This window comes from Grammomys surdaster, unplaced genomic scaffold (genome assembly GCF_004785775.1).
Source record: "Grammomys surdaster isolate TR1022 unplaced genomic scaffold, NIH_TR_1.0 363, whole genome shotgun sequence".
NCBI classification, from domain to species: domain Eukaryota; kingdom Metazoa; phylum Chordata; class Mammalia; order Rodentia; family Muridae; genus Grammomys; species Grammomys surdaster.
Window position 1 is genome coordinate 10,279,916 of NW_021604782.1, and position 25,016 is coordinate 10,304,931.

The 25,016-nt window shown below is 50.6% G+C and overlaps 1 protein-coding gene across 7 annotated transcripts in view; it reads left to right on the forward strand.

Moving 5' to 3' along the window:
• The window catches only part of Rgs3 (regulator of G protein signaling 3), a 119,943-nt gene extending 104,104 nt beyond the window's left edge, over positions 1-15,839 (forward strand). For 6 of the 7 annotated variants that reach the window (XM_028779849.1, XM_028779850.1, XM_028779851.1 and 3 more), the window contains 6 exons: positions 2,399-3,475; positions 9,989-10,050; positions 12,733-12,834; positions 13,100-13,161; positions 13,767-13,933; positions 14,891-15,839. In XM_028779849.1, coding sequence (XP_028635682.1) covers positions 2,399-3,475; positions 9,989-10,050; positions 12,733-12,834; positions 13,100-13,161; positions 13,767-13,933; positions 14,891-15,076 — 1,656 coding nt within the window. In that variant the 3' untranslated portion in view covers positions 15,077-15,839. Of the gene's footprint in view, positions 1-2,398; positions 3,476-9,988; positions 10,051-12,437; positions 12,553-12,732; positions 12,835-13,099; positions 13,162-13,766; positions 13,934-14,890 lie in introns of those variants that run through there. The other variant, XM_028779857.1, reaches the window with a different exon arrangement.
• The last annotated feature ends 9,177 nt before the right edge of the window (positions 15,840-25,016 follow it).

Consider the following 25,016-nt stretch of genomic DNA (forward strand, 5'->3'; position numbering starts at 1 on the left):
TTTGGTGATGGGTTTGGTACTTGGGCTGGGATTTGGTGATGGGTTTGATACTAAGGCTGAGATTTGGTGATTGTTTTGCTACTCAGGCCAAGATTTGGTGATGGGTTTGGTATGCAGGCTAAGATTTAGTGATGGGTGTGGTACTCAGGCTGAGATTTGGTGATGGGTGTGGTACTCAGGCTGAGATTTGGTGATGGATTTGGTATGCAGGCTAAGATTTGGTGATGGGTGTGGTACTCAGGCTGAGATTTGGTGATGGGTGTGGTACTCAGGCTGAGATTTGGTGATGGGTGTGGTACTCAGGCTGAGATTTGGTGATGGATTTGGTATGCAGGCTAAGATTTAGTGATGGGTGTGGTACTCAGGCTGAGATTTGGTGATGGGTGTGGTACTCAGGCTGAGATTTGGTGATGGGTGTGGTACTCAGGTTAAGATCAGAAGCAGATTTACAAAGAATGGAGCCAGATTTGGGCCCTGGCCCCAGCTTAACCTCCAGATTGTCCATGCTAACAATCACTGAGGCTAACTACTCAGCATTGTCAGACTCCTTTTGTTTCTGGATGCTTTCCCTTTCTACTTGGGGACAGCCTGGAGAGGCTGAAGCTCAGGCCCCAAGTTTCTTTGCAATCTTGAGCAGGAGGCTTGTCATCACAGAGGCAAACATTAATCCTGGGTGTTTGTGTCTACCGCTCTGCAGGGATGCTCTGAGTTCAGAATTTCCCTCTAGATCCATCATTAACACTGCAGAGGCCATCACCACACTCCTAGGCTGTAATACAGTCCCAGGTGTGGGTGTCCACCCAGAGACAGATACAGGAGAGATGTCTCAGTTCCTAAGAGCACTGGAAATATGTGTTTTGTAATGCTCTTAGGTGACCCCTATGAAAGGGTCTTTTGACCCCAAGGGGGTTAAGACTCACAGGTTGAGAACCACTGGTCTAAGCTGTGGGGATTTAGGATGACTGATGCTTTAGGTTCTGAGGGGTCCCTGAGGAGTCATCTCCTGGTTGGCTCCAGGATTCTCCAGGAATGGAAGCTATGTGGAGTCACTAGCACCCATCTTTGGCCTGGGAACCACATCCTCGGGCTGTGTCCTCTGACCAGGGCCAGGTCATCTCATAGTCCTCCGCTGGCTTCTGTTTTCTCTGCCTGGTAGGACATTTCCGTTTTCATGCACCTCCACGGGGGCTCTTCCCACAGTGTACTTTCACATCCGCTCTGTTGCTCCCCGGTGTCAGTGTGACCTCTGTCCTGTGTGTGTGGCACCCTGAAGCTGTCAGGAACCACAATGACTCACTTCACTCCCAGCGGAGAGGCCTAGCTGGAGCTTCACTGTGCTACCCACCTTCAGGCGTGGCCGTTTTGTCTCTGGGTAACTGGACAATAAAAAAAAGTGGTTAGGTTGTTGCTCTGGGGGTTTAGTTTCCTTGTCCATCGAATGGCCATTATGATCTCTATAGCAAAAGTCGGCTCACAAGCTTGGGGTATCTTGTGTTTGGGCTCTGCATCAGTGTGCCCCAAGCATACTCCCCCATGTGCTAAAGCTTCCCAGGATATATGTGCATATGGTTTTCTGTTTCATTAGTTTTGTGTAGATATATATGGCTGTTTGAAGAATAAAATCTGGGCTCTAAGTAGAACTAGCTGGGCATTCCAAGCCCTTGAGTACAGCCAAGGCTCACCCAGACCCGAGGCCTGCTTCCTCTGGCATATGCCTGCAGCACCGGGGACAGTCAGATATGACATTCTCTATGTGCTATGGACACTATTTCCTCTGAGACAGCAACATCGTACACTCCTGTTAGAAGACAGTGCCTTTCTTTGCAAATGAATTCTACTGTCAGAACCCAGTAAGAAACCCCAGGGCTCCATCCACTGTGTACAAGGCAGGAAATAATGCTGATCTTGCTTTTTTCATCATTCGCCATTCATTCATTCATTCATTCATTCATTCATTCTTTTTTTTTTAATTTCTGAGGTTCTCGCACTAGGTGGATAACCCCTCAGTGAGGTTCCATGTGCCTGTGTTCCTGATCATTCCACATGTTGAGCAACATTTGAAAGCTCTGGTTCTCATTCAGTTGACTGGTTTCAACTATACGCTCAACACTTGGACAAATTCTTGTTTGACTGATTCACTTGCATTCTTGTTTTAATTGTTGGTTCTGGTGAGGTGACCCTCTGGTGAGATTCAAGGCTGTTCCCACATGCTGACAGTTCCAGCGTGGTGGCTAGGGTTTAGTTCTGGTTCATAAAGGCAGACACTTCCTGGTGTCTTTTACACACACCGGCAGAGAGAGAGAATCTGGGCTGGTGTTGTCCCCACAAACCGGCAGATATCTCCAATGCTACTTCTCTGAGCCTCTTCTTCTTCTTCCTCTTCCTCTTTGTGCTGCAGATGTTTGAGACAGAGGCAGATGAGAAGGAGATGCCCCTGGTCGAGGGGAAGGGGCCAGGTGCTGAGGAACCCACACCCAGCAAAGAGTCCTCTCCTGGCCAGGAGCTTCCTCCAGGACAAGACCTCCCACCTAGGAAAGACCCCTCTCCCAGCCAGGAGCTTCCTCCAGGACAAGACCTCCCATCTAGGAAAGACCCCTCTCCCAGCCAGGAGCTTCCTCCAGGACAAGACCTCCCACTCAGGAAGGACTCCTTCTCAGGCCAAGAAGCTGCTTCTGGCCCAGAGTCACCATCCAGTGAAGACATAGCAATCCACCCAAAGTCCCCTCAAAGCTCAGAAACCTCAACAAGCAAGGACTCCCCACCAGGCCAGGGATCCTCTCCAACTTCAGAACTCCCATCTTGCCAGACCCTTCCTTCTGGTCAAGAATCTACTAGCCAGGACCCTCTGCTCAGTCAAGAGCCCCCTGTTACCCCAGAATCCTCTGCTTCCATCCAGAACCATCTACCTTCTCAGGAGTCACCTTCCAGCCAGGGCTCCCCACCAGAGAAGGCCCTTGCTGAGCAGACCATCAACTCCGGAGAGCTACCAGCAGCCACTGCAGCTGTACCTCCAGCCTCCAGACCTAACTTTGTGATCCCCGAGGTCCGTCTGGATAGTGCCTACAGCCAGCAGGATGGGGCCCACGGAGGCAGCTCTGGTGAGGACGAGGATGCCGAAGAGGGAGAGGAGGGGGAAGAAGGGGAGGAAGATGAGGAGGACGACACCAGTGACGACAACTTCGGGGATCGTAGTGAGGCCAAGCGCAGCAGCCTGATTGAGACTGGCCAAGGCGCTGAGGGAGGCCTCTCGTTGCGTGTGCAGAACTCGCTGCGGCGCCGGACGCACAGCGAGGGCAGTCTGCTGCAGGAGGCCCGTGGGCCCTGCTTTGCCTCCGATACCACCCTTCACTGCTGTGATAGTGAGGGCACCACATCTACCTGGGCCATCCCTTCACCCCGCACCCTCAAAAAAGAACTGGGTCGCAATGGAGGCTCCATGCATCACCTTTCCCTGTTCTTCACTGGACACAGGAAGGTAAGAACAGGAACTGGGATGATTGGAGGGCAGGTCTGTGAGATTCAGAGGGCAGATGTAGTGGCTGCAGGAAGGAATCACACTACCCTGTTCCACCTTTGCTCCTTGAGAGACTTCTCAATGAACCTTCTGCCCATTTGATAGAAGACAAAACTGAGGCCTCAGGTAACAAGAAGGAGAACCCATATGCTCAGATGTTGTGTTCTCCCAGTTCCATTGTCCTATGCTGAAGGCAGAGAAGGTGTGGTTTAGCTCAGAGAACATCATACATTTGGATTTAAAAGGTCTGAGATAGTAGCTGGAAAAGTAAAACCTTGCAGGGCTGAGGAGATGGCGTGGTGGGCAGAGCACTTGCCAGGAAGTGTGAAGACCTGGGTTCGATTCCCCAGAGCCCACATAAAGCTAGATAAGGTAGTACACCTCCATAATCTGAGTATTCTTAAGGCAAGGTGTGGGGACAGAGATGTGAGAATCCCCAGAAACTTATAGGTACCAGAAGCAGCAAACATTGAAAGAGACCCTATCTTAATAAGGTAGAAGGCAAGGCCTGGCACCCAGCCGAGGCTTATCCTCTAATCTCCACACATACCCTGCCCCCATATTACATTTTAGATCTATCTGGTCCAGGTCTGGCCAGACTAGAAGTCTATTAGCTAACAACAAAACTAGCATGCGTATGTATGTTTTGTCTAAGCAATTCCCATCAATACATTAATCTGGCCATAGCTCTGTGTTCTAGAGTGTATTCTGTGCCCATTTCACGTCACAGATGAGAAATCTGAGTCCCAGAGAAGTTCTATAACTTGACCCAGATCGATCACACAGTTTACAAGTGTCTGAACTAGAATTAGAGTCTGACTCCAAGACCAGAGCTCATAAGGACTCTGCTGTTTGCCTTGCACAAATGTTTATAAACATGCAAATCAATGTTTATGGGTTTTCTGCCTTGTGCCAGACCCTGTGTTCAGTACCACAGCAGAGGCTGCAGGAGCAGTGGGGCTGATCTCAGCTAGGGGGGAGCAAGAAAGGGCTTTCTGTGTGGGCTGTGGACTTAGCCTAGCAGAATAAACCACACCGTGGCCTTTAAGTCCGCCAGCAAGTTTGAGCCTAAGTTCTATCCCTTACCTATTGTGTGGCCTTGAGTGAGTCATCAGCTCACCGCAGACTTGCTTTCCTTCCCTGAAAAGTAGGGCTTAATAGCACTCTGTGTGCCTGAGTGGGTGGGGATGAACTGGAAGAGCCTGGGGCCCCAGGACATGATTGACAGCACACTTTGGAAGAAGCCCTCAGGGAGCCCTGCTTCTGCTCCTTTACGCTGAAGTGCAACTGCGATGCTAGAGGGTTGTTATGACAACTGTGTGAGGAGACGCGATGCACAGAGATCCAAAAGTTTGGGAGAGACCCTGGGACCTTCCAGGAAACCTAGAAAAAGATGCCTGAGGTGGGACCCTGAAGGTTGAATACATTTAGGATAAATGGAGGATAAGCTTAGATCAATGTTTAGAACATAGGCACATGACATACTTACTGCCACGCCCTAGCCTAACCCATGGCAGACATCACTAATCGATTCCAGCTTACTTAGCTGCCATGTTGGGACATGGTGTCCAAGCCTTTGCAGCTTTGTAACCACTGACAATGCTACAGCCCTGGCATTTTGAAAGACACTTTTCTGTAGGAAGTTGGTCAGGCTGTACTGACCGTGAACGACTTTGGGTCTGGACACAATGACTAAACCCCCCAGGGCTTGCAAGTGGTTCTGCTTCCTTATCTGTAAGTTCCCAGGGTATGGTCTCACCTTGTGACTTCTCATCCCCAGCCCAGCTCTCTGGAACCAGAATTTCCAGGGCGAGTACTCAGACCCTGCATTTTAAAGAAATGCTCCTCCGATGGTTATGATCCCTGCTTAAGCTTGATTGCCACCATTACCATCTTAGGCCAGTCCTCGAGACAGCTGCTACCAACACAGTGGTCAGGCCTGGCTCCCCTTCTCCAGACCAAGGGCCCACCCACCTCCTCTAGGCCACCACAGCCTGCCTCCCACTAAACCCCACCCTTCTGGTTCTGTTTCTTCCACCATCCTTGCTCCAACACAAATATTTATATGCAGAGAGGTTAACACACATTCATGCATGCATTCCAACTTGCCCCTCCATTCGGGTGACCCTAGTTCCTAAAGACAGATGCCCCACCGGGAGTCTAGCAGGTCTGTACTGGGTCCCTCCTGCCTCAGCTTTGTGTTGCCCACGGTCCAGTCCCCACTGTCATTTCCTCCTCGACACTTCCTTTCTTAGGCTTGAGTGACTGAACTGCCAGGGCCCCTAGGGGCTGTTCCTAGTGCGTGTTGGCCACTCTAAAACATGTGGCTTCCACTCTCCAGGCTTTGAGTAGTTCATCATCCTTCCCCCTTCCAGCCTCCAGTCAATAACCCATTGGTGTGGTTTTGGTAACTACTGCAGTTTCAGTGTTTTGCTAGGAGGCTCAAGTATCGTGGTACAGGGGCTTAAGGCAGGAGCTGCCACTCAGGTCCCACTGGGTCCTCCATGAGTGGTTATCACGTTGCTGAGATGGTGGAAGTGGAGGCGGATGGCAGTTCTGACCTTCATAATCCCACAGCGTTGCCAATTCTTTTACTGAGGTAGGATTTCAGAACCCATTGTGTAAATGACCTTGAACTCACAACCCTTCTCCTGCCTCAGCCTTTCAAGTGCAACAGGCAGAAGCTATGCCAGCTGCTGGTGCTCTTCTCAGTGGGAGGGGCTGAAACTCCTCAATGAGTCACGTGGCTTTGTGGGGTAGGGGGAGACCCCCCCCTGCAGATCCCATTGCTGATAGGAGACTGACAGAGGGAGAGGCCATGTGTTCTCATGATTCGTACCCTCCCAATTTGGGCCTGGCTCCCAAGGTGAAGAAGAGAGGGTGAAGTTGTCAGCTGTGGAGACAAGTAGACCCATTCCAGGCCCAGCTCTGCCTCCTTCCCAACCTCGGTCAAGTCACTTGTCAGAGCACCGGCTTTCCCTTTATCCAATGGGACCGAGAAGTCATCCCAGGATATAGAGAGAGCTCTGGATCAGAGAGTTTAAAAGCCCGGAGCACAGCACAGTAATCTTGTAATGATGCAAGAGCCAGGAAGGTCAGGCAGAGTTCTGGCTCTGAGCACAGGCTACCTGCCTGCTACAGGGTGGCAGTCACATTGTGCTCTCTGCCCCATGCTGACATCCTGCCCATGTGCCCTGAGCAGAGTCCACTGTGAATCATATCTTAGAACCCCGCACACCGTATAGACTGCCTGCTTGGACTTGGTGCCTTCACAGACACCCAAGGAAGTCCAGGGAGTTGAAGAATCCCCAGTGGATCATTCCCTGGGCCTGGCCCTGTGTGGAGCCGACCCGGCTTATGGCGCCCCCTGCTGCCAGATTCCTGGAGGCCCAGCTCAGTGGATGCTCTCTAAGGAGCCTCACTAGGTAAAACTGTGTGTGAGTGAGCCTAGGAGTCACTGACTTAGATATTTCAGCCTTGTCTGGCTATTCTTGGACATTGAGAAAACACAAGCGATGGCCCTCTCCTGGCTATGCTTCCTTCCTGACCCATTGAAGGCTTATCATGGTTGTCCCGGCCAAGGTCACAAAAGGTCAGATAAAAGGACTCTAAACTGCCCATCGTCTCCAGGGTGGGATAACACTTCCTAGGCTTCTATTTTCAAAAAAAAAAAAAAAAAAACCTAAAGATATTTCCTATATTCAAATTTCTGGTGCTTAAATAAGTTTAGTACACAGACTGCTGTTGCCACATGGTCACCCAGGACCCAGTTTGGCAGCCATTCATGGTCACATGACCCAGGAGTCAGACCAGGACCAAGAGGGGAAGCAAGCTGGGGTCCTGCTCATAGGGGAGCCCTCAAACCCTGTTGGCCTTTGATGCTAGACCTCAAATTCTCTGCATCTTGCCAGTTCAAAGAGCCCAGGTAAGTTATACTGCTCTGGGCCTCAGTTTCCCCAGTTGCAAGCTGGGAGGAGGAGTAGCAAATGGTACTCGGGTTTGTGAGGACTGAATGAGATCATAGATGTTCACAGACTTTAGTGCAGCGCCTGGTACATGGTCCTCACAATAGCTGATGGATGTTGACAGCCACCCCTTATCCCCATCCCTAGGCTTCTGTTGACTTACAGCAGCCCTGGGAGGTGGGGTCCAGTTTGAGCCCTCATTTTACCAATAAAGGAAGCAGACGTGGCAAGCAGACAGAGCACAGCTAAGGTCAATTAGCTAACATGAGACCAAGCTAGGATTCAAATCCAGGCTGTTTAGAAGCTACACTCTTAATCAGGACTATAATTATAGCAGTAATGACAATAAGAATTATAGTTATTATTCCGGGAGACCGCCAGCTCTCAGTCCCAGAGGTGGCAGGGTGAGGCCAGGCAGGCCCCAGGGATCCCTGCCAGAGCTCAGGGAGGGCCAGTGACTCTGGGCTCACTTCAGCTTTCAGCAGGGACGGCTCATGGAAGAGGGGTAGGGACAGGTAGAAGAAGCTGCCCCTTCAAAAGCTGGGTCCTGGACGGCCTTGTTGCAGCTGAAGGAAGAGGATCTTAGGGGCCATGCTGGCACCTCCAAAGACCCAAATCTGCAGCCAGTGGGGATACTGAAGAAGCGCTAGGGCCCAGGAGGATTCTGCCTTCTGTCTCAGCTATTGGTCTTCCTGGTTGCAGCCCCTAACCCCCTTTTAGTGCTGTGGTTTCCTATTTTGCCTGAAAGCTGAGATCCAGGGGTCAGATCTTCCCACTAGGACTGGTCCCTCCTGAAGATGACCCCCCCACTCCCCCACCCCCGTAGTGGAAGGAAGAGTCCATTTCCCAGCAGTGTAGAGACTGGGGGGTGGTGGCTGGCAGGAGTGGTCCCCAGGCCCATTGTGTGGGGCTGATAAAGTGCGGAAGCTGAGGTTAGAATGGGAGGAAACCCAGCTCTGTGGGTTCTTTCCCACGGGTGGGGGCCCCCCAGCACTGCTGAGGTAGGCTAGGACAACTGCAGCCCCTGTCCCTGTGTGTCAGGCACAGCAGGGTTGGCGAACTCCTGAGGGCACCTTGGGTGCCAAGACTGTCTGTGACTGGGGACCCACACGTCATCCTGGTGTTTTTTGGCAGGTGATAGACCCTAGGCATCTGCTGTCACCAAAACAACAACAAAAAAAAGTCGGTAGAAGCAGCACGTATGCTGGAGGGTGGGAGGACTGGCTCCACACATGGTGTGTACCCCTGAGTGCACGTACACACACAAGTTTCCCCACTCTGGTGTGGCAACTGATTCAGGAAGGAGGCACCCTTTCCTGAGTCTTTCCTTGGAAACATTCACCTTGTGCCATTTTGGCACTTGAGTGCTGCGCCCCCTGGTGGACAGCCCCTTGATTTACATAGGTGGATTCTGTCCCTCAAATGGACAGTGTTCTTTGGGCAAGTGACAATGAGCCTCTATTTACTTATGGATTTTCTAGGAGGATTAATGAGACAGAAACTAGATGAAGGGTCTGAGCTAGGAGGAGATGAAGGATACAAGAGAGAGGGCCTCTCATGCAAGAGGTACCGTCCAGGCAAAGTCAGGGAGCTGGGGCTATAGACTCTGCAGGCTGAGGTGGGACACAGGGGTGAAACTGGAAGCTCTGGATCCAGCAGTGAGGACTCCTAGATGCAGTGTCCCAGGCTGCATCTTCTTTGATATGTTTATCTGACAAATGTGTGCTCCTACCACACTGACCATAGAAAGGTGACCAGTCTATCTGAGGCTTCCTATGGGAAACTCAGAGCCAAGCAGAGGAGGGTTCAGACAAGCCATTTTGGGTGTGGTGGGGACCTTGAAGAAGATAAAGAGGGCATGAAAGACTTCCTGGGGACAGAGGCATCGGAGCTGCTTGGTGGAGGTGTCTTAATCTATGTCTTACCTTAAGGAGAGTTAGGAGAGTCACCGAGGTCAAGGACAACAGCAAAAACTCTACTGAGCTGGGGCAGAGGAGGGGACTTCTAACAGGTGCTGGTCTGGAGATGAACCGACAATGTGGCAACTGGCTGTGCCAGGCACTATGATAGAGTCTCTGCCATGTGGCGGAGTTTGGATGCAGTCCCAAGAGACTAGGGAGTCCTGGGATGCTTTAAGGCAAGGGGAATGCTCTCAGTCTCCTTAGACCCCGAGTCCTGAGCTAGCCATTAGGGTCTTGGTTGTGGAAACTGAGGGATGGAGAATCAGAAAGGGGCAATGACCAGCCAAATCACAGAGCAGAAGTCTGTCTGGATCCCTGTTCACCTGCCAGCCAGGACGTCTGAAGTGAAACTCTGTTCCCAGTGACAACTGTCCCTCTGCTTCTCCCCACAAACCAGAAAGAAGCCGACTGCTTGATCTGGGAGCTCTGCCAGGGATGGAGCTCTGGGGATCACCAGGCTGCTTGCAGGCTGCTGGAGTCCTGTGTTCTGTGCTTGGGCGGCAGCCCCTGGGTACCCAGACAACATTGTATCTCTGTTTTCTCCACAGATGAGTGGAACTGACCTCACAGATGATGATGAAGCCTCCCGGAAGAGAAAGAGCAAAAACATGTATGTTGGGAAAATCTTGATTGTCTCCTGGCATCCTTCTCTTCTACCCCAGACTTGGGGAGAAGGGTTGTACCCCAGCCCCACCTACACCCCGAGACAGATACTAAGGAGCAGTGAGATATTGAAGACTCAGGATAAATCATCAGGATCTTGAAAGTTTATTTTCTCAGAGCTAGGCAGGAACTAAGTACTCCTGGCCCAGCCTAGCATCTGAGCCAAGCAGCAATGTAGAAAAGTCCTTGGCTCACAAAGAGCTGAACTGACAGTTGTCTGGACTTCCTGTAAGCTAACAGTCTCATATGGCCAGGAGGGGGCGCTGCTGGCCTAACTACACTATACTATGCTCTGCAAGTCTTTCTGGCCAGGCCAGCCCAGGCTCTCTATCCTTGTGAAGGTTTATTTCTGGTGCCAATTAACGGAGTCTCTGGATTGTCAGGGATAAGTGATGCTCTCATTAGGTTTCCTCAAGCTTTCAGTCTTAAGACTCTGGAGGAGCAGAGTTACAGGGAGAAGTCTGTGGGGCGTGCCCCACAGTAGGAACACATTCTCCCAGAGGGAGGCCACCTTTGCCTCCAGGTTCACTAGCACCCACAGATAAGAAGGAATTGGAATTGGGGGAAGCAGACAGGAGTCTTCCCTGGGCATGATGCCTTTAGTGACCCTTTTCCCTAGCACAGACCTGGGCTGGAGACCACTGGTCTATGGACCATTTCCTCCAGCTTCCTTGCCCTCTCCTGTTTTATCAGCAACAGCAGGCTTCTCTCAGACTGCAGCCTAAGACAGTGAAATCCACAAGCAGCCATCCTCTGTACGGACACTCCCCATTTAGCTGCAGTTTGGGGGAATGGGGACTAGAAGGAGGTATCCGTACAATGCCAGAGCTGCTGCTGGTGGTACCTAGGAGAACATTAGGTGGTGGTGGAGAGTGGGTGTCCAGAGTTCTGGAACTGCCTCAGACCCACACTCTGTAGCTGCCTTTAAAAGGGGGCATTATCTTTTGAATGTCTGGAGTTCACATTCCTCAAAGCTTAGACAGGACTCTTAGCATCTGAAAGGAACACAATCGCCAGTGTTCTTTGTGCTGGGTTCTATATGCATTGAGTAGGTGAGCTCACTTTGCATACCCTTTTAATGTGCCGCATCCTCATTTTTTCAAAAGGAAACAGACTTATGAAGAGATGAGTTAACTTGTCCAACCTCCACTGCAAAGGAATGGGAGCTAGGATGGGAGGCTAGTCTGCTTTGGGGCTCCTATCCCGACCCAGAGAGCCACTGGTTTCTGGACTCCTTGGCTTAGAGCCTACTGCAGCGGTGGTGTGGTGGGGGGCATCTCTGGACAACTGTTCCTGAACCCCAGGACAGGTGTGACTGCAGCTTCTTAGGTCCCAGCACCTCTGTGCCTGGCACTGTACACCCGCCCCACCCCAGAGTCCTGAACACCCCAGCAGGTCACAGGAGGATCACCCTTGCTAGACAAGCAGGAAACTTGACCTCCAGATTGGTTAAGGAGCTGAACACAGCAGACTTGGGGCACTTGGGTTTGGCTCAGTCTCCAGAGCTGAGCTGCCAGCCTCTACCAGGTATAGCGTCACACATGACCTCAGAGGTACGACTGGGGCGTTTGGGCTTGAATAGCTTCAGAAGGAGAAACGCCACAGACTATCTAGAAAGTTTAATTATTTAAGTTACCTTGTTTTTGTGAGACTTGCAGAGACCAAAAATGAAAAAAAAAAGATTATTCAATCACAAAACTAAATATGTAGAAATTAAGTAAACTGTCCAATGATATCCTCCCCCTACACACACACACACCAAGTTTATAGCATTTACACTTCAGGTTATTCAAGCTTAGAGCTACTAAGACTTTTGGGGCCTCTTGTAGAATAACGGGTTGCCCTGTCTGATAGCAGTGAGAAGCTTACAGGAGCTGGCAGGGGATCACAGACTAGGGGTGTGAGATAGAACAAGGGGCCTTTAACCCTTTTTTCACCAGTAGCTTCCTGAAGGCTAAAATCTGCCTCTGGGAGGAGCAGCCTGGCTAAAAATGGTTTTTGGCTAAAAATAGCCAGTCCTGCCACCCTGGTGGGCAGAGCCTCCTTTCCTCCCTCTTTCCTGCCCAGCAATTTGCTGACTTGCCCCCCCACTCGTTGCCATGGTAACAAGGGAGGTGGGTCACAAATAACTGGGTCTGGCTTTCTGCCGGGGGCTGGCCCCAGGGGCTGTCCTTTGCAAACACATGCCCCTTTCACGCTGCCTCTCAGGGTTGGCCAGCAGGGCTGTTTTTCTCTGCTCCCCCCTCTGGTCCCTCCCATTTCCTGGCTCCGCCTGTCTGAGTCCCAGCCGGGCTTGTGCCTGAAGTCCAGTCATCCCGGACAGGATTCCAGAGACAGAGAGCGCGCGGGAGCTCCAGCTCTCTGCAGTGCACATTTACCTCGAAGCCTAGGAACCCGGTGGGAGGCAGGAGCCAGAGGCCGCTCAGTGCACACCATCCCGAGTCTCAAGGTGGGGGACTCCTCAGAGATGCTCCGAGGCATGTACCTCACACGCAATGGGAACCTACAGAGGCGGCACACCATGAAGGAGTAGGTGCCCCTCGATCCAGCCCACGGCCTCCTGCACCCCAAGTTTGCAGGGGTTTTGTGGACTAAGAGGATAAACCCTCTTCTCTTCTTCTGCCCCCAGAGCCAAGGACATGAAGAATAAGCTGGCTATCTTCAGGCGGCGGAATGAATCTCCTGGGGCCCAGCCAGCCAGCAAGACAGACAAGACAACCAAGTCCTTCAAGTAGGTACCTTGTGCATCCTGGGACTTTGATGAATACTGACTTTTGAAGAGTAGGACCAGGCAGTTGGGTTGGGGAAGGAGGTTTGTCTACCGGATCCTGCAATGAGGTGATGGATGCTGTTGTTTGGGGGAACCTAGTGTCCAGCAAGTAACTCCTTCCAGAAGCTCCTGTACTGGGGAAAAGGCCAGGCAGCAATAGTGGGAGCGGAAAGCAGAGTTAGCTACCCGGCCCACGGTCCTCATGCGCTCCTACCCTCACCTTCAGGCCTACCTCGGAGGAAGCCCTCAAGTGGAGCGAGTCCCTGGAAAAGCTGCTGCTTCATAAATGTGAGTAGGGTCAGCCACTCTGTCTCCCCCTTTCCTTCTCAGCACCTTTTCCCGTAACTCAACCTAGAGAGTATCTGCCAGAAGTGCCTTGACTGGCTCCTAGTCCCAGATAGTTGTCACTCCTGCAGGGCACACGAAGGCCCTTAGTTTAGCCTTTGGGTTGGCTCCTGCCAGCCCCTCCCTGCCTGTGGGAGCTGGCCCTGCCTACCAAAGACCGTTGGGACCTGTGTGCTCAGACCATATTCTCAGAATAAGAGCAAACATTTCTATGTACTGAGGGCTCACACTGGGCCAAGTGTGCCTGCCTCCTCTCGGGTAAGGTCTCCATGGGTCTTCACAGGGCTCCGGGAGAAGAGATTGATAATCTTTATTTTACAGAGGAGGACACTGGAGTGTAGATAGGGGGAAAACCAGGCCGAGGCCCCAACAAGACATTCACAGGGCTAGGACTGCACCCAAGTTCTCCATGTCTCTCTGGGCAGGAGGGACTCTTGCTATGTTCCCAGCATGTCCCCTCTCAAGGCTCTTGGAGGGGGAGCATTGTGGGGTGCTAAGAACAGGCAAGGCAGACTACCTCTCACTCCAGCCTGGTCTTCCCCTCACAGATGGCTTAGAAGTGTTCCAGGCCTTCCTTCGAACTGAGTTCAGTGAGGAGAACCTGGAATTTTGGCTGGCTTGTGAGGATTTCAAGAAGGTCAAATCACAGTCCAAGATGGCAGCCAAAGCCAAGAAGATATTTGCTGAATTCATCGCAATCCAGGCTTGCAAGGAGGTAAGACCCGTGGTCCAGGAACCTTTCTGCTGCTAGGAGGCATCCAACAGCTCAGGAAGGGACGAGGCCACCCGAGTGACTCTTATAGTATCTAGTCTGCCAGGTGGCCCAGTGAACAGAATGTTGGTCCATAACAAAAATAGCCTAGTTAGGCATTACTGTGTGCCTAGCACATGCTGAGTTCTTTATGTATGAGCTCCAGTGTTTAATTTCAAATGACATTTTCAAACAACTCCAAATATTGTCCTTATTTTAGAAAGAGAGTCTGGGCTGGGGCAATAGCTCACTTGGGGTCAAGGGCTTGCTTTGGAAACATAAAGGCCCCAGAACCCGTGTAACAAACAGGCCAAGTTTTTTGAGGTTCATGTTTGTAATCCCTGTTCATGTCTGTAATGGGGAGGCAGACAGGAGGATTCCCCCAGGCTCACTGCCAGCCAGTCTAGCTTCATCAGTGAGCCTCAGATCAGTGAGAGATCCTGTCTTCAGGTAAGGCAGATGGCATCTGAGGAACTGACAGCCAAGGCTGGCTTCCGGCCTCCACATGATGCAAGCATGTGTATGTGCGCACATGCGTGCACACACACACACACACACACAAGATGAAGAGGGTCTAAGAGCGCCTGATCGGCAAAGCTTACTCCTGTTGAGTGCCCACTGTGTTGGCACGCAGGCGCAGTGCTTGCGGCTCTCAGCAGAAGCACCTTTAGCCCGTATATAGAACAGCAGAGAGGCAGTGTCCCCGGGGGGGATTATCTCAAGGCTGCTAGCCTGTGAACCTCAGCAGCCTGACCCTAGGAGTGCCGTTTTCAGGCATCATAAACCCTGCCACTCAGCAGCATGTGATTAATCCATGTCTTGTGGCCCCTTGTAATGTCATCTGGTACAGGAGAGGCTGGAGTGGCCCCTCCGTGCTTGGGCTCCAGACAGTCCTGACCATGTCCCTCTATGACTCCACAGGTAAACCTGGACTCGTACACACGAGAACACACCAAGGAGAACCTGCAGAGCATCACCCGAGGTTGCTTTGACCTGGCACAGAAACGTATCTTTGGGCTCATGGAAAAGGACTCTTACCCTCGCTTCCTCCGCTCTGACCTCTACCTGGACCTCATTAACCAGAAGAAGATGAGTCCCCCACTCTAGGGACCACCAGTATCCAGCTCAGCGTTCACAACAAGCGGAGTGGGCTCCCTGCCCACCCGCCTCCCTTCCCTGTGACTGAGGGGGCAAGTAAGCCCCCAGAGACTGTGTCTCCGGACAGACGGATGGACATTTGAATTCGAGGCCTGGACTGAGAGAGACCCAGGCCACTACAGGAAGTAGGAGGACCAGCCGCATCAGGTCCTTAACGCCCTGGTACGAGGGGACCAAGGGCCCTGGCAGGTCAGGGCCCTGGAGGAGCCAGATCAGGAGCTGTGGCTCCCTGCTTTGGAGATTTGGCGACTTCCTGCTGACCAAGTTCCTTTGAGAACTGGCTGGGGTGGGGGCAGGAGGCCCAGGCCTGGGCTCTAGGTCCATCCTGGAGGCTGTTGGGCCTCACAGCTTAGACCTTCCCCCTTTGAGTTTTATTTATTTAAACAGTAGTTGGATGCTTGGCACGTGAACTGTAATAGGAAAGCTCTCACCCTGTCAGTTTTCTTAACTTACAAGTGCAATATCTTATTCAAGGCCTTGTGAAGGCCACCTGTAGGGGTGGTCACCATCCTACAGTTTCAGGGCATTTGCTGGTCCCAGGAACCAGTGGTGGCAGCTGGGCCTTCTAGGTAGCTGACAAGGCCTTAGGGGGATGCTACAGAAATCTGGTACCCCCCCTCCCCCCGGGTGCCCAAGAGATCTGGGAAAGCATAGTGCCCTTCGGCCACACAGAAACAAGTTCTGGGCAAATAAAAGGCCTGTGATATTCTCATTGGTCTCTGTGTGTTCCTGGTCTCCAGCCTTCATGGGTGTCTGGGCCAGGACGCCTGGGAGGTGCAAGGTCACCCCAACTGAAACTTCTTTCCTGCCACCACCTGCGGGCCACTCCGGGGCCCATAGACACTGCTGCCATGGGAAGGGATGATTCGTCTGCTGGGCCACATGCTTCTGGGGTTCTTGGCAGCCTCCCTCATGAAGGACAAAGAAGCAAGTCAGGTGACTTGGGTAAGGTCCTGAGGCAGCAGGTAGCAGAGACAGAGTCTAACTGAAGCCTGATTGGCTCTTCTTGGCCCTGTGGTAGCTGCTCAATAGGGTAGCTGCTCAGTGGGGTGGCAGCTCAGTGGGGTGGCTAGCTGCCTATGTGACCTTCTGCCACTTCCTGCACTTTAATGGCACATTCAGGTGTACTGAGATGGATGCAAGAGAGATGAATGGGGCCAGAGTCTCTGGTAGGATGGTAGCAGGCTCACAAGGCTTCCCTAACAGAAGAAAGACCTGAAGGGACAGGAAATAGGACTCCACAGAGTTCCTCTGAGGACCTAGGCCCATCCCTCTCCGTTGTGTCTTTGTTTCCTCTCCTGTGTAGCAAAAGATACAAGTGTGTAAAATGCCTCTTATAAAGGAATACTCTAGGGTAGGACCTGGACCTCTTGCCTAGGGGGACAGAGGAGGCCCCAGAGCCCAGAGCCCAGAGCCAAGCCGATACTAGGGCAGGCCCTGATGCATTACAACCTCCTGAGGCGTGGTCCTGGGTAAGACTACCTCTTCTGGGAGACTTTGATGAGTTTTAGTAGAGCTGGTGCGTGACAGCCTAGACAGAATCTTCTAGGACCAGCATTTCTCAACTTGTGGGTTGAGACCCCTTTGGGGGTCGAAGGACTCTTTTACAGGGTTTGCCTAAGTTTGTCAAAAAACACAGGTATTTACTATTCAGAACAGTAGCAAAATTACAGTTATGAAGCAGCAACAAAAATAATTGTATGTTTGGGGTCACCACAACATGGGGAACTGTTAAAAGGGTCACAGCGTTAGGAAGGTTGAAACCACTGCCCTAGATCTTTTTTTTTTGCCTGGAGTTGTGGGCACAGGTCTGTCCACCAGGGAGCTGGAGATGCAGAGGACACAGCAGTCACTCTCTTCTCTGCCGTGCTATGTCTGACCCCCTGCACAGGGAGAAGACTAGAGCTGGTCATCTCCACCAGGAAGTTGGATGCTGAGCCGTGTGGGGTGCTTGGGCAGGGCCTGAGTAGGAGAGGGTCCGTGGTCCTACTCCCATTGCAGATCTGGGGCTTCACTTGGCAGGACTGGGTGAGTTGACTTCTGCCCCTCTGCAGATGCTACACGTGGGCCTGGCTTGGAAACAGTGCCTGGATGCTAGGCTAATTTCCTGCTTTGTCTGGCGAGCACCATCAGAGTCAGGTGTGGCTATTCTGTCTCCAGAGGCTACCTGTGTAGTGGAATGATGCAGTTCTGGTTTGAACCCTGTCAATGCTACTGACTCACTCTAATGCTCACCTGTCAGTCACTATGGGGCTCCAAGCTTTACAATAGGGAAGATGGCATGCACTTAGCTCTGGGATGAAGGCCCAGTGAGTCAATGCATACGAAGGACTTGCCCTGGACCAGGCATGGAGCAGGGACTCCATGTGTTGGAACCCATTTTGCTCCTCCAGGAGAGTGCTGGGTCTTCCTTCCCCAGGCCCTGGAAACCTACCAGTGGGCCTAGCCAGTGAGCCTATTTGGCTTTGTAAACAGTAAAGACCTTTCCGTGGACCCTCATTAAGGCTGAACATTTGGGAAGCAGAGCTGTGTTTAGAAAGCAAGGACATTTCTCAGGCTTCTTCCAGGCCTGACCTGAGGTCTAGGGAAGACTGCAAAACCACTTCTTGTTTCTCCAAGTGGTTCAAAGCAGAGTTAGATCAGAGCTTAGGACCCAATGCCCACCATGGCCTGACTCTTCTGTGGCGTCTTGTGCTTGGAAAAGTGCCTGGCCACACCCAGAGATTCACCGTCTTCTCTTTTGGGATTTCAGGGATACAACCATGAGCCAGACCCTTTACCTTCCAAACCCCAAGTTGCCATGGAAACCAAAGTCCAGGAGAATAAAGTCAGGCAGATGGAATTCCCATTTCGGAAGGCCCCGTTGCTTGCCTTCCATGACTCATGCACGCCCTGGTTCCTTTGGCTGCAGAGTGCCTTTGGCTGTGTGGAGCATCTGGAGACTAGACTGGAAAGGCGCTGGATTCTCCTGTCCTGGTCCCTCCTGGACTCCCAGAGGGGTGTTTGTATGTGTTGGGCACACCCTCCCACCCTGTTAGGCTCTCATCCCCTCACCTGTGTAGGGTTGTTTAGGACTGCTCCTTGTCCAGCAGTCTGGGCTTCTCATGCTGGGAAGGCCTTTTCTGAGCATCCTCACACACAGCCAGGAAGACTGAGGCAAGCCAAGGCTGTAGCTCAATGAGACTTGGGAGTCAACCTCCCAGGTTTAGTCCCTAGTTCTGCTTCCCCTAGTCCTGAACCTGTAAATCAGTCTCTTAGCTTCTCTACCTCTGGATGTGTTGCATGCAGCTGTGCCATCATGGGTTGTGACTCTAAGCCAGGTGGTACACATAGTCACCGTGGGGAGGTCCTGGAATGAGTATGTATTTCTTACATATAAGCTGTTTTATTGGCAATAGTATTTGGGATCACAAGCGAGTGGCCCCAGGCCTGGGCTCTAACTAGACCTGAGAGAACGGGTAGCTTTTCTTCTCAGGCCCCTGATCCTTGTGGAGCTAGCTGGAAGACATGACCAACATGTTCCCAGGAGTAAGTCAGAGGCATCCTGTCCCTGTATGGCTGCGCAGGCTTGGCTGGGCTGGGAGCAGCTGGGGTCAGCTAGGAAGGTGAGTAGGAAGGGCATAGCAGTTGCCACTCTATTGGGTGTCTGTGTCAGCTCAGTTGGACTCCATATGGGTGACTCAAAGCCCTCTTGTTCAGACCAAAAATAAGCAACTTATTTTTTCTGTGCTATCCTGGCCCGGGACATTCAGAGTCCCTAGCTTTTCCAGCCTGCAAGGAACCAGCTGGTGTAAGCTGCCATCCAGTCTTGAGTCCTTCCCTAGGTTTCTGCTTGCATTCTTTCCCTAACAGGGACTTAAGTATTTCCTGAGGGTATGCAGGGGGGCCTGGGAGCTTTTTGAAGGCTCTCAACTTCTGTCAATCTGACATGAGGATCCTGAAGCAGGCCCTGGGTAGCCTGTGAGGGACTTTGGTCTCAGTGACTACCTATAGACTCTTAAGATTCTAAGTCTCTGATATACCTCTCTGTCCTCCAGCTCCATCCAGATATCAGGCTCAGACACCTAGCCCCAGCCCTATTTTTTATTAGAGTTCTGGACCCTTACTTAAGCCACAGACCCTGGGATATACTTTGTTTGCTGTTGTATTGCTTACAGTTGGCAACATCTGGCTTTGTCTCCTCCCTGGTTGAGTGAGTCAGGAGAAAGAAGTGCCCAGACCTCCTGCCATGCTGGTGCCCCAGGATGGGGAAATTCCTGAGGCAAAGCTGTGGGGCTATTTCAGTCCAGTGCAAAGAGAGGATGTTGTCGGTGAGGGGTGGCAGGCCAGGTTACAGATGAGAAGAATAGTTCCCTCTACATAGGCACACACTGAACATGGAGTGGCCCATGCCCTGTCTCCGCCCATCCTCCTAGCAGCCCAAGGTAGCAGCTAAGGATTACTTTTATCACACAGAAGGGAAAGAGAAGGTTCTGGGAAATGTGAGTGAGCATGGGCAGGCACGAGACCTCAGTCCTCAATCCCCAAAACCTACTTTACTCAGAGTTGGGGTGGGGGTGGGGGCAGAGAAGACCCTAGAGGAGGCAGCTCAGTCTGTAGCCCTCTGGGAGACACAGGGAAGATGGAGAGATGAGCAGGACCACAGGTGCACCAAGCCTTCAGGTCTGCGTCCAGAGCTTGCTTTTCCCTCAAAGTCCGCCTGTGCCAGTGGCTGGTTCCATCCAAGGAGTCCAGTCCATTCCAGGCCAGGACCAAAGTGGCTAGAAACAGGCCCTTTGGATGCTGGTGGGCCTGGGTTGAGCCATGTTCATGTACTTCTATACTGTGTGGCCTTGGGTGAGTCCCATCACCTCTCTGAATCCCTGACCCCTCATTTATGAAGAGAGTGATAATAGGTCTCTACACATGAGAGCAGGTGTAAGACACGTGCAGACCAGCTGCCTGCCTTCCGTCCGGATGCTCTGGGTCAGTCTCCTCCACTCAGGGACTTTGCATATTGATGTCCCTGCCTGGATGCACCTCCTCCAGGTCCTTAATGTGGCAGTGATGATGGCACAGTTAATATGGATGGAGGGTTAACTTGCCCAGGCTTTTCTGCTCAGCGAAGAGACGTCATTGTAGCTGCTGTTGAAAGGTGTCATGGAGCCAGACCCAGGAGCCAAATCACCCACTTAGTTGTCTAGACGTGAACAAGTGGCTACCTTTTCCTGGCCTCAGTTTACCCTTTAGTATGTGGGGATGGCTCTGAGCCTTCATCCAAAGGCAGCAGTGACCCTAAGTTAAGAGCACACACTGGGCCGGGCAGTGGTGGTGCACGCCTTTAATCCCAGCACTTGGGAGGCAGAGGCAGGTGGATTTCTGAGTTTGAGGCCAGCCTGGTCTACAGAGTGAGTTCCAGGACAGCCAGGGCTACACAGAGAAACCCTGTCTCGAAAAACAAAAACAAAAACAAAAAAAAGAGCACACACTGGGGAAATTCTAGCAAGTGTCTAGCAATTAAAACTCATGAGATCTCTAATTTCTCAATAGGAAAAGGGGACACAGAAGCCATGCATGGTGTGCAGATGCCACCCAGGAAGCAGAGGCAGGGAGTTCAAAGTCAGCTTCAACTACAGAGCAATTTCAGGGCTAGATTAGACTACATGAAGCCTTAAAAAAAAAACAAACGAATGAATGAACAAACAAACAAATACAACTCCAATCCCCCGAACCAAACAAAACCTGAGGCACAGAGTCTGCTCTGCCCATGGAGATACGGGCAAGAGGAGTCAGGTATGATGGCTTATGAGCCCATGCTCTTGACTTCAAGGCTGTACTTCACCCTTCAAACCCTACTTCTGAAGCTCCCTTTAGCTGTCACCTCCCCAGGATGCTTTCCAGGATGATAACACTGACTACGAGAGGTCCTGCTGTCTGCTACAGAGTGCCTGGTGTCTCCCTCCTCACCTGCCATAGGTAATAACTGCCTATCCCTACGGGTCCACTTTGTCACTATCTCCCCTTATCAACAGTAAAATCCTCGGGGATGGTGTCCCCATCTGTCTCAACCTGTCTCACTCCTCCCTGCATCCCCAGGCTTATCACAGTGTCTGACAGGTGACCAGTGCTGACTTGATGTCTAATGGTTGGGCACATGGCTCAGTATGTGGGCTGAGGACAGGCTTAAGCTAAGAAGCCACCGTGGGAGAAGCTTGTTTTAAAAGCATAGGAACCTGAGTTTATGAGCTGCATCCCTGCCATCCCAGAGCTGGGGAGGCGGAAGCAGACAACTATCTGAAAGAACAAGATGACCAACACGTAGGGAGTGACACCTGAGGCTGACCGTGACCATGACCTCCACTTGCTGACACTCACGGGAACCTCTACCCCTCTGCAGATAAAGCTTGAGTCCTGCTCTGATTTCCAGAAACACAAGACAAAAAGGAAGATCTCTCACACAGAAAGCAAATGGACATGCTCGCAGCCCAGGGCTGACACAGGGTTTTCGTGAGCATCAACATTCCCAAGTGCCTTTTCTTTGTTGCGTTGCATCCTAAAGATGCAGCAGCTTCCACCGCTCAGCTAAAATGTCTGCTGGAACTCTAGCTATCAGTGAAAGGTCAGGGAGCTACGGAAAACAAGCAAGAGGCAAGAGCCAGTCATCTCTTAGAAGGAGCCCCAGGTTGTCCCATGTCACCTCTGACCTTAGTCACATGGTCGCACTGAGTTATGAGGGAGGCTGAAAATGTGAGTTTCAGCTAGACAGCAATACGGCCAGTTTAAAAAAACAAAACAACAAAACAAAATAGAGGTTTTACCACTTTGGGACTCTGAAGTAAGCTAAGAGTGGAACAGATATTGAGGGACGAGCAGCTGTCTGCCACTCACCAATGGCAGCCACTTATTCCCCTCAGGCTGTGGAAGGCAAGTGGATATCTACCAGTCAGCTACCACACGACATGTTGCAAAACAAACTGCCCCAAGTCCAGAGGTTTAAGAAGCCACTGTGTCTTCTCCTTTGTGCTCTGCATGTAGCTGTAATCAGATGACCCCAAAGGAGCTGGGTGGGCTGGCTTCCCATCATGGCTGGACACACATCTACCTCTGTGACCTGGCCCTCCAACATACAAGCCAGTGTCTGTCTTCCTGGGAAAGTTCCCACTGTCATGAAATCAAGGTTTTATTTTAAATTTTGAGGTTCTGAAATAATTATATATTCACAGGAAATTGCAAAAATAGTACAGAGAAGTCACGTGCACCCGTCACCTAGTACCTCCCGAAAAGGACATCTTACATGATTATAGACCAGCATCCAGAATGGAAACTGGCATTGTGTAGCATGTGTGGAGTTTGATGTCAGTTTGTCACAAGTGTAGATTTGTGGAACCACTACCACAATGGGGCTACAGTGACACAATGACAGAACAATCCTGTCACCACAGAGAGCTCCCTCCAATGCCTTTTATAGCCACACACAACCCCCACCACCTCACCAGCAACCACCAATTTGTGTTCTGTCTGTATAATTTTGTCATTTTGAGAAGGTTACACAAATGGAATCATACTGTGTGTGACATTTGAGGTCCTGTTTTTTCATTCACTACAACGTCTTTGAGATGCATCTAAGCTGTTGCTGGTATCAGTTAATTAGGTCTTTTTATCACTGGGTAGTGGCTCACAGTATGGATGTACCGCAGCCTGTTATTCGCCTGTTGAAGGACACTTTGGCTGTTCTCAGTGTCTGGCTAATCCATCCAAAGCCACTATAAGAAGTCATGTGGTGTTATATGAGGTTGTCGTTTCCCATTTCTCTGGGCAGATGACCAGAAATGCAATTTCTGGGTCCTGTGGTCAGTGTAGGTTTAGATTTTAAAAGGCCGACAAACTATTTTTTAGAATGGCAGTCTCGTACCATATAAGATTATTTCTCTGCCCTCGGCAGCAGGTGATGTGCTCTACACCTTAGCTCTGTCTTTGCTGTTCTGGCACATGTGTGGGTCATATGCCACTAGTCTCAATTCCCATTTTTCTAAGGATAAGCCAGTGGTACTACACATTGCTTCATACTCACCCGACACTTGCACGCCCTCCCTGGTGAGATGCCCATTTCCTAATTAGGTTGTTACTTCGGGGCTTATTAGTTTAATCTTATTTTTTAAAGGCAGAGTACACAATAATGGCTTTCATTACAACATATCTATAAACACGGATCTTTATATGTTGTTCACATCTCATTCTCTCCTCTCTTGTGCATATTTCCAGGAGCGTATATCGCATATTTTAGGTATGTTCTTTATTGAATATATCATCAGCAAATAATTGCTGGTTTATTGTCTTAACTCCGTCTTTCACAAAAGCTGTTAGTTTTCATGGGGCCCAGTTTATTATTTTTTTTAAAATGTACTGTGATCCTGGTGTTAGATCTAACAACTTTTCTCTGGGATGCACAGCTCTAAATTTTTCTCTAATGCTTTTTTTCTAAAAGTTTTATTGTTTAAAAATTATCTTTATACACTTATATTCATGTGTGAATCTCTATGCATGTATGTGCAAATTCATGCAGGTGTCTGCAGAGGCCAGAAGAGGGCACTGGGACTGGGGTTATAGATGGTGTAGCCAAGGTGTAGGTGCTGGGAGCCAAACTCTGCTCCACTGGAAGAACAGCCAGGTTCTCAACCACTGATTCATCTTTCTAGCTCCCTAAAAGTCTCATAGGTTTCTGTTGGGTTCTATGAATCATTCTGAGCTAACCTTTTGATGCTATATATTAAATTAAGCTTAATCTTTTTTTTTTTTTTCTTTTTAGGTTTTTCGAGACAGGGTTTCTCTGTGTAGCTCTGGCTGTCCTGGAACTCACTCTGTAGACCAGGCTGGCCTCGAACTCAGAAATCCGCCTGCCTCTGCCTCCCAAGTGCTGGGATTAAAGGCGTGTACCACCACTGCCCGGCAAGCTTAATCTTTTATACAATCTCTCCAGTACTGTTAGTTGAAAAGATGCCATCCTATTTAGTTACTTAAGGAAACGAACCTGGCTTTATGGGGATATCTACCTACAATGGACAATTCAGTAAGTGTGTGTGTGTGTGTGTGTGCTTGCTTTTGTTTTAGCACTTTCAGAGTTGTGTGAGTACTGTTACAATCAGCTTCAGAACAGTTTCATAACCTCCAGAAAACACCTTCCTACACATTAGAAGCCATTTTCCTCTCTTGGTCTACTCTCTAGTCTGTTCTGTCTCTGCAATTTGCCTACTCTGGACATTTCATGAGGATGTAATCACCCACTCTGTGGCCTCTTCCACATGTCCTGATGGTTTAAGGCTCAGTATGTTGTGGGGTATCAGCCCTGAGTTTCTTTTCATTACCTAATAACCTCCTTTTGTCTACAACCACACTTTACACACCTCACTGGATTTCTATGTTCTTTCCTGGATTCTTGTTTTCTTGGTTTTTGTCTTGCTTTGTTTTTTGAGAACAATACCATGATAAGTATTCATGTGCGTGGTCATGTTTCCGCTCTCTTGAAGATGTGCTTGGCTGTGGAGTGGCTGAGAGAACTCTGTATTCAACCTCCTGAGGCACCTTCATACCTCAGTAGTGTCTTCTCCCACCTCAGTGTGTGGGATTTCAGTTTCTCTCCATCTTCATCTGTACTTGTTCCAATGGCTTTCTGAAGATGCCATCCTCAAGAGTATGTGTCAGGTCACTGGGTTGCTTCTGTACCCAGCAGGAATCTGTGAGTCTATTCTATTGGTCTACTTTTGAGCTCTCTGTTCTGTGGATCTGGTTAGCACCCCTCAGCCAATACCACACAGCCTTGATTGACAGACTACACTCATGAAGACTGGGGATTGGGCACAGTGATTCTTCCTTCCTTCCTTCCTTCCTTCCTTCCTTCCTTCCTTCCTTCCTT